Source organism: Oryx dammah, unplaced genomic scaffold (assembly GCF_014754425.2).
Source record: "Oryx dammah isolate SB20612 unplaced genomic scaffold, SCBI_Odam_1.1 HiC_scaffold_8, whole genome shotgun sequence".
Lineage (NCBI taxonomy): Eukaryota > Metazoa > Chordata > Mammalia > Artiodactyla > Bovidae > Oryx > Oryx dammah.
Window position 1 is genome coordinate 22,977,582 of NW_024070192.1, and position 13,601 is coordinate 22,991,182.

The 13,601-nt window shown below is 48.3% G+C and overlaps 1 protein-coding gene and 1 non-coding gene across 2 annotated transcripts; one reads left to right on the forward strand and one right to left on the reverse strand.

Annotated features, from left to right (window-relative positions):
• Positions 1–1,297: 1,297 nt before the first annotated feature.
• Positions 1,298–10,281, reverse strand: PSMB3 (proteasome 20S subunit beta 3). The gene is made up of 6 exons (XM_040245519.1): positions 10,046–10,281; positions 9,531–9,715; positions 6,938–7,045; positions 4,018–4,195; positions 2,297–2,391; positions 1,298–1,398 (listed from the first exon to the last, which is right to left on the reverse strand). Exons 1-6 carry the CDS (start codon positions 10,046–10,048, stop codon positions 1,350–1,352), a joined length of 618 nt encoding a protein of 205 aa, XP_040101453.1. The 5' UTR covers positions 10,049–10,281; the 3' UTR covers positions 1,298–1,349.
• A 704-nt stretch (positions 10,282–10,985) lies between these two features.
• TRNAN-GUU lies at positions 10,986–11,059 on the forward strand. The gene has a single exon. It is a non-coding gene; the product is annotated as a tRNA-Asn (tRNA).
• The last annotated feature ends 2,542 nt before the right edge of the window (positions 11,060–13,601 follow it).

The window sequence follows — 13,601 nt, forward strand, 5'->3', positions numbered from 1 at the left end:
CACCTGTTATATGTGAGTCCTTTCGAAATAATCCTTTTATCTTTTTCCTAATTAGAAGGTTTGGGTCTGTTTCAGGGACTGCTTGGGCTAAATCTGGGCTTGAGTTTGAGTAAGAGTCAGGACCCCTGGTCACTGATTTTCAGATGCCGTTAATAAGCAGTGACTAAGGTGATGCTTAAGAGACGTGGGTTCAGTCGGTGGGTCTGGAAGGTCCTCAGAAATGGCAGTGGCAACCACTTCAGTATCCTTGCCTGGAGAAGCCCATGGACAGAGCTTCCCGGCGGGCTACAGTCCACAGGGTCACCGAGAGTCAGCCATGACTGAAGCGACTTAGCATGTACACCTGCAGGGGCAGACCCCGGAGGGCCCGCCTGTCAACCACCTTTCCCCTCACCCTGCCCTCTCAGAGGAGTGGACAAACTGCCCACACTTCCCCAGTGCGCAGCAGCAGCACTTGGTGGAAGCCACACCTCTGTCCCAGCTCTCCCTTGACTAGCTATGTTGTTGACTTTCAACAAGTCACTTCTACATGCCTCCAGTTCTCCACCTCGACTTTTAAATCTAGTGGTTCTCAAAAGAGTGTGGTCCAGGACCACACCTAGGAACTTATAAATCCTCAGGGTCCTCTGCAGCTCGGGACTAGAAACTGCTTTATCAAGCCCTCCTGATGATTATAATGGAGGCTAGAGTTTAGGAACTACTTGCTTATTAGGGGACCTGCAACAGGTTGTAAGCTGGAATCATTTGGGGAACTTTTGGGAAAAACAGGTGTCCAGGCACCTTTAAAAGGCCAAATAAATCAGGGATCAAAATACCTGTGTTTTGGAAGCACCCTAGGTGACTAAAATGTAGCCAAGATTAAGAAACACTACTGTGTAAGGATATTACTTATGGATACGTGGCCAAATTTCTACCTGAAACAAAGAATATTTAACAGTTTTCCAAGAGTTGAGTATAAAGGATTCTAGGCTTTGGAGTCAAATGGAACATGGGCTTACACCTTTGCTCTATCACAAAGTGGCCTTGGACAAGTTACTTAACTGTCATTAAACAAGGAAAAAAAGTGTATTACCTTGAATCCATTTGATGATTAAATTCTAGATCATACAAAGCACCTTGTGCAGGTTCCAGGACAGCAGGTGCCCCACAGTGACCTGTAGAGACCATTCCCACTGGTGGACCAGAGAGCACACTGCAAGTCAAGAAAACCCGAGGGCTAAGCTGCACCCCAAGTAGCTATTTGTAACTGCCCAGCTGGGGACAGAGATCTGTGGTAAAACACTCAAAGAAGCAGGAGTGAAAGAAAATCGTTTATTAAAAAAAAAAAAAAAAGTTGGCTCTGAAAACAGTTAGTCCATGCGGGCCTTCAGTGTCCTCGTGGTGATTTTGTCCTTCTCACTGCAGGGGGAGAAAGTCACAGAACATCTAAATCCATGAGACTGCAGACCAAACTGCAACAAGCAGCTGTCCTAACTCGGGTTAACTGTTTTGCCCATGCTACACTAACATCAACTTGTTGCCCTGGCCTGTGGTGAGGAAGAGGAAAAGAGACATTTCTGTAGGTGAAGCCATCAAGAGCTGGGATGACTCAAGGCTGGAGTGTGAAGCACCCCAGAGCAGGGCGAGAGCTCCCCTGGCCTAGAGAACAAGGAATTGAGGAAGGAGGTATGAGGTGTTTCACTTCAGTGAATATAGATTCTCAGTATCAGCCCTAATCTGTTTTTCACGGTAATTAAGCAGGTCATCCCATAACAAAAGGGTCCAAATGGGACCCTTATTCTGGGACAGTTTCCAAGGAAAGCTGTCGGGAGGGTACCTTTGACTTCAGCCAGATTTCCTGGTGACAGCCCCAAACGAGGGAAAGGGTGCCAGTTAGGACTCTGGCCAGGGGGTTGTAAGGTGGTCACTGAGCTTGGTACACCACACAGGTGTGGCTTCCATGCTGGTGTGACCTGGGAGAGGAGAGGACGGACCCAGGATTTATTCTGATCAATCTGTAGGAGCTCTGCACAGGTCCCTGAGATTTTGGGAACATTGTTCAGGAAGGAAAGAAATGTCTACTGTGAGCAAGAGGAGGCGACTCGGGGCCAGGGAGCCTCACTGGACAGAGGTTGGGGGAATCCAGGTAGGCTCCCAGCTGCCACCCTTAGGAAGCACAGATTTCTGCTATCGGGTGCTTGCTGCAAGAACCTTTCTTATTTCACACCTGACTCGGGCTGGGAAGATGGGCTATTTGTGCAGGAGAGGAGAGGCACGTGTCTGCAAAGCTCCCAGACTTCTCCCAACACATACTCACATGATATGGACAATGACTCCCATGCCTGACACTGCATCCCTGTCCACAGCATTCAGCATGGCTTGTGAGATGGTTTCAAACAGGTGCTCTGGATCCTGGCAACAGAGTAGCAGCCTTTCAATCCCCAGAACCTCAGACCTTCACTTGGTCTGGCTCCTAATTCTCTTTTCTCTAGGCTCAAGGTGCCCAGCTCTGGCACCTCCTGTGTCTGGAGGGATAGTTCCCTGGGTATGAGAAACACCCTCAGCCCCTTCTCAGAAGGAAGCAGGGTTACGGAAGATAAAGTTGAGGCCCTGAACCTCCTCCATTAACCAGCAGTGTGACCTTGAGCAAGTCAGTGTCCCTCCACAGCACCTCAATCCCTCTTCTGTAAAATGGGAAAAACAGTCCCCACCGCTCCTCTGTGCCTCACCAGCTGTCTGATGATCTCTCCTCCCACGTGGCTCAGAAGTGCCGCAGAACCTAGCCTGTCCAACCATGGAACCATTTCCTGCCAAGCCTCTCCTGTTCTCTACATCCTCTATCTTGGTTGGCTTAGCTAGAAAACTCAAGTGTCCTCAGCATCTCCACCATCCTCACTTCTGTTTTAAGGGACCAAGTCCTCTAGACTCTGGCTGCCCTGCTCCCCCAGTGCCACCTTCTTTGCTCAGGACCTCAGCACTTCCGGCAGGTGCCAACAGCCCACCGTACCAACCTGCAGGCCTCTGGCTCCTAGGGTCTCTTACTACCTTAGACACCACGTCAAAAGAAAAAAGTGCCAATTCCTTGGCATGCCATCCAAGGCATTTGCAAGTCTCATTCTGACCTCAGGCTCTGCCTTTCTCTAGCCCACATTCTGCCCACACTCCAGCAACCACAGCAAGCTCTCTCCAGTCACTCAACTCCTCAGGCCCCTCCTGAACCTCTGACCTTTGCACAGGCTGTTCCTTCTGCCAACCAGGTCCTTTCTTTCCTCCTCTTCCCAGTCAACTTCATTTTAACAGATAACTGGGTGTCTGTCTGGCTTCACTGGCTGCAATGGGCCCTTGAGAATGGACTTCCTGGTTTCCCTGGAGCCTGGCAGAGCTGGCACACCAGATAACCCTCCCTGTCAGGCACTGTCCCATCTTTCCAGGCCATTTCCTCACACCACCACTCGTAAGACAAGTTCTACTATTATCCCTGCTTTACAGCTGAGGAAGTGGAGGCATAGAGAAGTAAAGTGACTTACCCAAGAACAGAACTAATTTAGATGGTAGGTGGATCTGGGTTTCCAACCCGGACAACCTGGCTCCACAGCCCATTCTGCTGAGCTGCCTCTAAATAATCCTACACCCTGTTAAATGTTTATTCAATGAATGGGTGTGAGAACCCCATAAACCCCACATGAGGAATTATTTGTCACTGTAGCAGATATCTGACTGAGGTCTCCTCACAGAAGGTGCGAGACCCAAGGCTCTGGCAGATGAAGTTTCTGGACACCCTTCCAAGGCTCAACAGCTGTGGCTTTCTCTCCTGCCCACACATTCTCCCCATTGTTGTTGTTACTCTTTTGCGACCCCATGGACTGTAGCCTGTCAGGCTGATCTGTCCACCGGATTTCAAAGGCAAGAATACTGGGGTGGGTTACCATTTCCTTCTCCAGGGATTCTCCTCATTACCAGTCAGGTAAACACATTTTCCCCTGATGGTCAAGGAGTGGGCACCTCAGAATTCAGCCCCACTCCACGCCAACAACTCACCATGTTGGGCTCCCAGAGGGACTCGCACATCCCGTACATTTGTTCAGTGCAGGTACCACTGACTACAAAGTCATCCGTCACCATGGGGCAGCCAATAAGGTCTAGAGAGCAAATGAAAGGCTTAAAGGTCTTCGGGTCCAATCCGGCAATGACCGGCTCCGTGTAGTAGGGCCCAAACCTGTGGGAGCAGAGAGAGAAAATGGCACTCAAGGACATTTCCTTTCCTGTTTAGTCTATCCAGACAAGGCCCTGGCCCAGATCCAAATCCCCCTTCCCCTCCTCTCCGGGCATCTATAAATGCTCTAAGACTTCTTCTTTTCTCTGACTCTTCCCCGCATAGTCCCTCACCACTGACCCTCTCTTCCTCTTTCTTTCTTTGGGAATTCTGTTTTGTTTTTAACCTACTCTTCCCTATCCTCATCCAGGTCCTATCACCGTTCAGTCTTCTATTTATGCACCTATACCTTTACTCCTTTCAAAAAAAGATTTCAAGTAGTTGGTAGAAAAACACTGAAAATAAAACTGAGCTGCTAAAACATAAGCCATTTGCAATAACATGGATGGACCCAGAGATGATCATACTAAGTGAAGAAATACTACATGGTATCACTTATGTGGAACCTGAAACACGACACACACTTATTTGTGAAACAGAAACAGACTCATAGACATAGAAAACTTACAGTTACCAAAGGGGAAAGGGAGTGGGGAAGGATAAATTAAGGGTTTGGGATTAGCAGATACAAACTACTATGTATGAAACAGTTAAACACGGTCCTACTCTACAGCATTATGTTCAATATCTTATCAATATAATGGTTATTCAATATCCTGTTAAAAAAACACGTGAAGTGAAGTGAAAGTTGCTCAGTCATGTCTGACTCTTTGCAACCCCATGGACTACACAGTCCATGGAATTCTCCAGGCCAGAATACTGGAGTGGGTAGCCTTTCCCTTCTCCAGGGGATTTTCCCAACCTAGGGATCGAACCCAGGTCTCCTGCATTGCAGGGGGATTCTTTACCAGCTGAGCCACAAGGGAAGCCCAAGAATACTGGAGTGGGTAGCCTATCCCTTCTCCAGCAGATCTTTCCAACCCAGGAATCAAACTGGGGTCTCCTGCATTGCAGACGGATTCTTTACCAACTGAGCTATCAGGGAAGCTCTTGTAAAAAAAAAACAATAATGGAAAAGAATATGCATATATATATAAAACTAAATCACTTTGTGCTACTAGAAACTAACAAAACATTGTAAATCAGTTCATTAAAAAAAAGTCTTCCGGGTGGGAGGGGGGTTCATGTTTGGGAGCGCATGTACACCCGTGGTGGATTCATGTCAATGTATGGCAAAACCAATACAGAATTGTAAAGTAAAATTAAAAAAAAAAAAAAGTCTTCCTATGCACCACCACCAACAAAAAAAACCCTCCAAACAGAATACTAAGACACTCAAACTAAACACAAAGTTTTGTTCTGAGTCTCCCAGCAGGCAAAGCAAAAAAATACTCAGTGAGGTGGATTATTGTCATTGTCTGCCATCAGGAAATAACAGCTCATCAGAAACTTGTTCTAGACCTTGAGATCTGAGAAGAATCTATCTTAAGAGATCTTCATTTATTTATTTTGAGAAGAAAATACAGTTGATTAGGCAGGAGACACAGAGCTGACCCGTTTTGTGGGCTAGTAGCCAATTTCTATAGTTTCAAAGACAAAGAAACTTCCTGCCGGAAGGGTGGCATTAGGTGACTGGTTAGGGTGCTACAGAGTGGGTATTTTACCTAATACGGAGTCAGGGAGTTGGCTGGTTTAGGTCAGGGGGTTTCAAGGCAACAGCTGTTATGGGGCTTAGTCAGTTCCAGAGATGACCTTGGTACAGGGCTCCACATCTATAACCTTGGTATAGGGCTCCACAATCCCCACTCTTTTTATTTATGGGTCAAATCTTTGACCCCTTAACACCTTGTTTGTGACTAACTGATTATCTAGCCCCATCTCAAGCCATGAGGACTCAGGTCACTGGGGAAAGGGGTGATGACTGCTCTGACATCTTTAGGCTGAATAGGGATGTCATAGGGTCCTGGGTCGTCATAGGGTCCTGGGTCATCATAGGGATCTTTATATAGGAAATACTCAAAAAGTAATGGCCACTATCCTCAACAGAAACAGTAAGTAAACAGACATTATTCATGTCTTATATCAGTTCTCAGTAATATCCATAGGCATGATCTTAAGGTACAACTTTGTAAAAAATAATTCTAAATAAAAAATAATAATTGTTAGGTAGAGGAAGAGGTCAGAGTAGTGCACTTTGATCTGGTATTTCTCCAACAGATCCCGAGATATAAAATTTCTCTAAGAAATTAATTTTGTATTTTCCTTTCAATAAACTGAAAATAAAGTTAAATAAGAATGTCCTGTATTATCTGGGTAACAACCTTAAAACTAAATATAACAACACAACTCAGGGCCTGTGCTTATACTTCCAGTCATGTTGATGCCAAGGCACCACCTGAAGGTTAGTGTTCACTTTTTATTGGCAGTATTAGGGGCCCCTTCTTGTCTCACCAAAAAGTTCTCAAATGTCAAAAATTAACATACCCAATTCCTAGGTTCCATGTATTCCAGAGAATCTAATGATCATGACAGAATGAACTCTGGGGTAAGGGTGGCTCCTGGCTGGGAGACTCCTGGGCACACTTTGGTAGCATTAATTTTGTTGCCTGGGAGCAAGTTCATTTGCTGTTTGCATTCCCTGCCTTCTTCTGAAGCAGCCCTTTTTCTTTCTTATTTGATTGTCAGGCCCAGAGAAAACATACCCCCCAAAATAAGGATACTGTCCTACAAATAAGACATGAGTCAGCCAGGGGGAATCTCCTTCCTAGGTATGTTCCCCAAGCCCCAGGCTACACTTCTGCTCACCGTTTCTCGTACAAGAGGTTGGCCACCATGCTCATGAGGGTGTAAGGTCTGATCTGCCGGCCTTCCTTCAGCTCATACAGGTTCAGCCGGAACTTGAGGCGCTGGGCACTGTGGTATAAGGAGAAAGTGTGTTAGCAAGTAATTGCTGAATGTCCCCTGGTGTCCACCTCATGGAGGTCAGGAGGTGCCTAAGGAGACACACAATCCCAAACCTGCCAAGAGACTCCTCCCCATCTCCCATTGATTTTCTTACCAGAAGTCCAGCCTCATGCCCACTTTGAGGTTTTGTCCAACACTTCTACCTGTAAACATGCCACTCTGCTAACCTTTTTCCTCATACTTTTTTTGAGGTGAGAAAAGGAGAGTAAAGAAGTGGGTTCCCACCACACCCCATCCCCCGACACACACTTTTCTGAGGAATAGTTTATACAGCACACTCTGGCCAGGAGCCTGAATGCAAACATAGTACAGCAGCTTACAGTAGAAAGAGCAGTAAACTGAGAGAGCTGACTTGGGCCAAGTCTTCCTCTTCCCACTTAATTTTTCCATTCCTAAGGTGGGGACAAAGTAAGTCATTTGGCAGTGAGATAATGTATGAGTGTTAATAAACAGCAGCAGCTGCACTAATGGACTGAAAGTCACCTAAGAAAATAGGCCACGCCTCCTCCAGTGCCATCTCAGAGCCCAGGGATAGGCCCTGCAGGAAGCAGACCAGTGACAAGACTGCTGGAAGCGGAGCACTGAGTCACAGGATGCCAGAAGAAAGACACAAGCCTAAGCTTCATCATACAGTGAGGAAAATGAGGCCCAGCAAAATTAGCAATGACTGCCCACAAACATGCACACTTGGTGAGAGAAGCCTCCTGAAGAAAAGAAAATAGTGTGAGGGGAACAGCTGTGATTAGAGACAGGAAGCCTAATGGGGGCCTTCACAGTGACAGGAACACTAAGCCATCACTCTCCAGTTCCACCAACACCGGGATAAAAGGGCTGGTTGGTTCAGATCTCAGGAAGAATATCCAAGTTACATATATTCTTGAGACTTTAGGAAGGTTTAAAGGAAATGAGAGAAAAAAATTCCTGACAAGCTCCCATCCACATCTGTTGTTGTTCAGTTGCTAAGTTGTGTCCAACTCTTTGTGACTCCATGGACTGCAGCACACCAGGCTTCCCTGTCCTTCACTATCCCCTGGAAATTGCTCAAATTCATGTCCACAGAGTCAGTGATGCTAACTAACCATCTCATCCTCTGCAGCCGTCTTCTCCTTTTGCCTTCAATCTTTCCCAGCATCAGGGATATTTTCTAATGAGTCAGCCCTTCGCATCAGGTGGCCAAAGTATTGGAGCTTCAGCTTTAGTATCAGTCCTTCTAATGAATATTCAGGGTTGATTTCCTTTAGGATCAACTGGTTTGATCTCCTTGAAGTCCAAGGGACTCTAAAGAGTCTTCTCTAGCACCGCAATTCAAAAATATCACAACAGGAACTATCAATCTTCTAATAACTATGTCCAAGAAGTGCTGCTTCTTAGGCCACCTGTAACCCCATCTTCCCTCTTGAAACTTTGACCCTGACTCTTTTCCTCTTGTCTCTCTTCTTACCCCACTACTGAATATACAGTTCAGCTCTCGAGTTGTCACTTATTTTTTCCCTCTATACATTTTGTCTCTCTGTAATCTGTTCCCATAGATTTAACAGATCACCAATGCCTATCCAGCCCTGAGCTATAATCTCAAGACCTCAACTGCTCACAGAATGTTTCTACTTGTCTTGTCTTGTCACTGCAAAATTGGTATCAAAATCAAAGTCATCACCTTTCCCCTAAAACTAGTCTTCTCAATTTCAGTCAACATGCTCAAAACAAAAATCATCTTTGAAACATTTCTGGATTGCCTACATGTCAAGTACTAAACTAGACACTTAACAGATAAAAAAGACATGAACCCCAACCTCAATGCACAACTCTTTGGCCTCACAATATCCAAGTAGCCACTAAGGTAAGTCAGCAACAACTCTCAGAAATGCCTTCTTTTCCTTTCCCACCACACCACCCCATTATGACCACAACCCTCACACCTCACAGAATCACTTATTTCATCTCCCCAATTCTCCCTTTTCTCACAAAACCACTGTCAACTAAACAGCTACTCTAGCAGTTAATATGCACCAGCTCATTATGGATTAGTTATCTTTCGATATGCCTGCCTTGTCTCCCAACTAGACCATTTGTAGTTCTTTAGGGACTGAGCATGAACTTGGCCTCAGATATTGGGATCCTGGGAGTCATTCATTAGCTTACACCTTGAGCAGTAAGACTCTCTGATACCTTGTTTCCTCATCTGCAAAATGGGAGAGCAACATGGTGATGTATGTCCTTAAGAGGATTAAAGTCCATGAAGATAAGGTGCTTTCCACAGTATCTGGCTCAGAGTAAATGCTAACCTGGTTAGGATCCACTCTGTCATTTACAATGTTCGACAAAGTCTCAGATTCACTGGTGGTGGTCAGTAGAAGACTGACACCCAGGCCACTCATCCCGCTAGGCAAGGCTAGTCCAAGAAGCGTGGGTGTGGGTGGGAACCCCCGACACTTACACTGTCTGGACGTCGGTGGCAAGACCCGCCAGGCCGATGTACAGTCGGTCGCCCATGGGAAAGATCTTCTGGAAGTCCGTGGTCACCATCTGGGCCTGGATCCCGAAGCGCCTGTCAGCAGCGATGGCCACACAGTTCTTCCCCTTCATGGCCATGACGGCCCCTCCGTTATAGGACATAATAGACTGAAGCAAACAGAGCAGAGGGGCTCAGCTCGAGGGGCAAACAAGGCCATAGCACCCGGCGCAGCCCCTGATTCGCAGGCTCCTCTACGCACCGTCCTCCACTCTGGAGGCGCCTGGATACCCTGAACTCCATCTCTGAGGTTAGCGCTGTGAGGCTGCGAGGAGCCCCATTCCCCGTCGCGGTCCTCACCAAGGTTCGCTCCCCCTTCAAACTGAAGTGGCTTCCTTCAATCGACCACCAGGGCTCTCGACCTCCCAAACTTCCCATGACTTCCCCTCCCCATTCCTCTATTCCTACCCCAAGTCCCTTTTCTTTGCTCCCGGTCTCACCATGATTGCGGTGTGTTAGGACCTCCAATCGCCACAATTCCAGCAAACCTGCTAAGGGCCTCACTACGCAACCACCCTCGCTGCTTTCTCGCTATTGGCTGAGAGGCCGACCCTTCCGGAACACTTTGATTTTCTATTGGCTTTGCGTCTATGTCAGTCATCATCAGTACCGGAGTTTGGTTGAGAAGCCAAAACCTAGGTAAGGAAAGCGCAAAGTGAAAAGTCACTGTGAGTGCGGAAGAGCTCGGCGTCGCGGTGCAAGCTGGGATAGCGGTGGACCCGGTCTCTGGAAGCCAGAGACGCCGGCCGGAACCTCTGTCCACGTGGGCTGGTGAAACCCGAAATAAAGGGCTTTGGCTCCAGTAAAGGGCTACCGAGTTGGTTAAGGGCACTCTGTGCGGTCGGGGATACAAATCTTGAAGAAGCTTGTTTCATTTATTCATTCCAGAAATCCTTACATCTGTTGTATGCCAGGCACCATGCTAGGCTCTGGACATGCACTGGACTAGAACAGTGTACGGTCTTTGGGAGGCGCCCGTAAAGTGCCTATTTACTGTTAAGAGGGAGAGGGGCGCTGGGAGGGCGTCGCAGATATTCTGCGGCTGCAGGGGTTGGGCTGCAAAGGGGGCATTTGGAAGCTGCAGGTCGACTTCACGTAGCCTCATTATCAGATCACCCTAAAGAAGAACGTTCCGGACTTCCCGGAACCCAAGTCTAAGATCCAGAGGAAGCAGGCGACAATTTCGCCAGCCCCAGCCACCCCCGAGCCAATGCAGGGGAGGCTGCACGTCCCGCCTGCTCCCATCCCTAGATCGAGACCCTTCCCTTTCTCCCTTGGGTCTGACTTCTTTCGTCCCGCTATGGAATTTGTTTTGAGTCTTCCGCTGTCGCAGGCTCACGCCCATTGACTCGGCTCACCGCCACTGCGGTAGTTATCACAGTCTCTGTGGCGCAATCGGTTAGCGCGTTCGGCTGTTAACCGAAAGGTTGGTGGTTCGAGCCCACCCAGGGACGTCTCCTTTTTCCCACCATAAAAAAGGAAAATCTAAAGGCATTATTCACTCAACCGCTGTAAAGCCAAATTTTGTATTGAAATAGCAGAGACAACGCTTTTTCTATAGGAAATCAGAGGGTCATTGTGATTGAAAATTCGTTGTTCAGTTAATGACAGGATTTCTACAGCACTTCCCTCCGCCACCTACCTCCAACCCCGCCCCCAAATTGGATTGCCGGAAAGGCAAAGACAGGTTTTTGTCTCACCGTGCAATACGTTTCAGGTTGCATTTTTCGTCAAGATTAAGAATAAATTTGCAGTGGAGATCGGTCAGTTTTCCACTGTCTGCCTCTATTGATGTTACAATCTCAAAATGTTACATTTGGAAAGGAAGAAAATAGCGCGAGAGACAAAGGCAGTGACAAATTGAGGGATGAAGAGAAAGGTGAGAAACGGAGAACACAGCTGTGATAGACGCAGAGAGAAAGAGGAGGCATGACAAATAGGCGTAGTGGGAGGAAGACCTGGGGGAAATGGAGAAAGGGAAAAGAGACTCAATATGAGAAGCATGAGAAAAAGGAGTTGGACAACAACAAAACACATTCTTTTTCTAGAAATACAGAAATGTGGGGAAGAAGATGGGGAAATAGAAGCAGAATCTAGGGACATTGTTTTGAGGAGAGAGGAGTTAAAGAGCACAGTAAAGATAGTCATAAAATGTCTAGAGGAGCTGCTCTCTCCTAACATTGTCATCCTCTTCCAGATCTTATCACCACAGTATCTCTTAGTATATGTGCTGGAAATAATTACCTAGATGCCCTCCGGAAGCTTTTGGTCTAAGACAGCGACTCTTCGGTGAAGTCTGTCAGCTAGGTGACCTCCTGAGATACTACAACTAACACAATCCAGGGGAAGCTTTGGCACCTCATGTCTGCCAGAGATGCCTCCCTGGGCTGGGAGTGGCAGACTTGGCTTGCATTTAGGAGGCGCTGTCTCAAGCACTTCCCTTCCACATTTGGTTTCTCCTCAAGGTTGGGCTCAGAGGAGGCCTCTTTTGAAAACCTTCAGTGCTCATCCACCCTTACAGGGGGAGGGAAGGAAGGGCAGTGGTAGGTGGTAGCAGCAAACCCGAGGGATACACAGTGGCCACAGAAGCTAACGGGACAAAAAAAAAAAAAAAAAGAAGCTAACGGGACAGGCTATGTGACCCTCCAGCTTGGCCCCAGCGCCCTGTGGGCATAAGCCGGGCTCATCAGCTTTATGTCCCTTGTGCTTAGTGCAATATTTGACAGTGGCACGTGGCAGGTGCTTTTTGGTTGGGAAACCAGAGAACTTCAGAATTGAGAAGGGTTTGGTCAGAAGGTTCCCCTGATAAGCCAGAGAGGCCAGGGATGTGGGGACTGGAAGGTGACTGAAGTGATTAAGATGAAGTTGCAGTGGTACTGGGGGCTTCAGCGTGCTCCTCCTGTCTTGTGGTTTGTTTGTGACTGATGCTTAATAACTATCTGAGGAACCGGTGAACGGATTCCCAATGAGCACAGTGGCACCCTCCGGCAGCACTCCAGGATTAAAGGACCGCAGTGGGGACTCAGAGGGGAATCAGCCTACTTCTCCTTGGCTGATAGCCTCCCACCCTCATCCAGGCAGCCCCTGAGTGTCCCCTATGGATCATGGGGGAGACGAGACCTTCGCGTAACCCCTACAGGTTTCTCTCGCCCGGGATCTTCTAGCTTGAAAGGAGTCGCAGATCAGGAGTCCCAGCTGCTCTTCCCTCTGGCGGGTGACGGGGGACTGAAGAGGATTCCCGAGGCCACGATGCCCGCAACACACCTGCCCCAGGGACAGTGGGCGTGTCCACGCCAAGAGCCCCCTTTCAGTGAAGGGCGGGAACTCTCGGTCTCCCAGCACAAGGAGGGAGAGGACAGCAGGTGACCGAATCCTCCCCTGGCCCTACTCCCAAGGGTTCTCAGACCACCCACCCTGGGCGGAAATCTCTCCAGCCCTTCCTCTTCCCCTCGCCCCCGCCCCCACTCGGTGGGTGTGGGCCAAAGGCTAAAGCTGGGGTCACTTGGAGGCCAGTGTCCACAGGTCTCCCGGTCACTAGCCAAAGAGTGAAAGCATTCAGTCCAGGGGCCCCAGCTTCCGATCTGCCTGGACTGCCAAAGAGGAGGGAAGGAGGAAGAGGCAGGCGGGTCCGATCCTTGCTGAAGATTTCGTTTCCTAATTTCCTAACTTGAGCCACCCACCGCCAGTGCGCTTAATGGCGCTTCTGGCCGAGTAATCGAGCTCTTTGGAGCGACTGACATAATGACCATCCCTAATAAATCCTGAATAACGAATACGCAAATCGACCGTCCTAATGAGGCGGGCCCACCGTAGTCTCCATAATGTAATATCGATCGGCTTCCCCGGCTCCGGCCTCAGCTGCTGCTCCTAGCTCTTCCAAGCTCCCTGCTAGTTCTCTCCTCCCGGCAGGAGCCACTGGAGACCGAAGCCCGGAACCACGGTCGGAGTTGGCGGGCACCAGCGGCCTTTGCGCTCGCCGGGGCGAGCGAGGTGCAC

Coding starts and splice junctions, on each gene's coding strand:
- PSMB3 (XM_040245519.1), bottom strand. Junction 7,046..9,530: donor GCCACCGACGTCCAGACAGT/GTAAGTGTCGGG, acceptor CTTATACCACAG/TGCCCAGCGCCTCAAGTTCC. Junction 4,196..6,937: donor AACCTCTTGTACGAGAAACG/GTGAGCAGAAGT, acceptor CTGCTCCCACAG/GTTTGGGCCCTACTACACGG.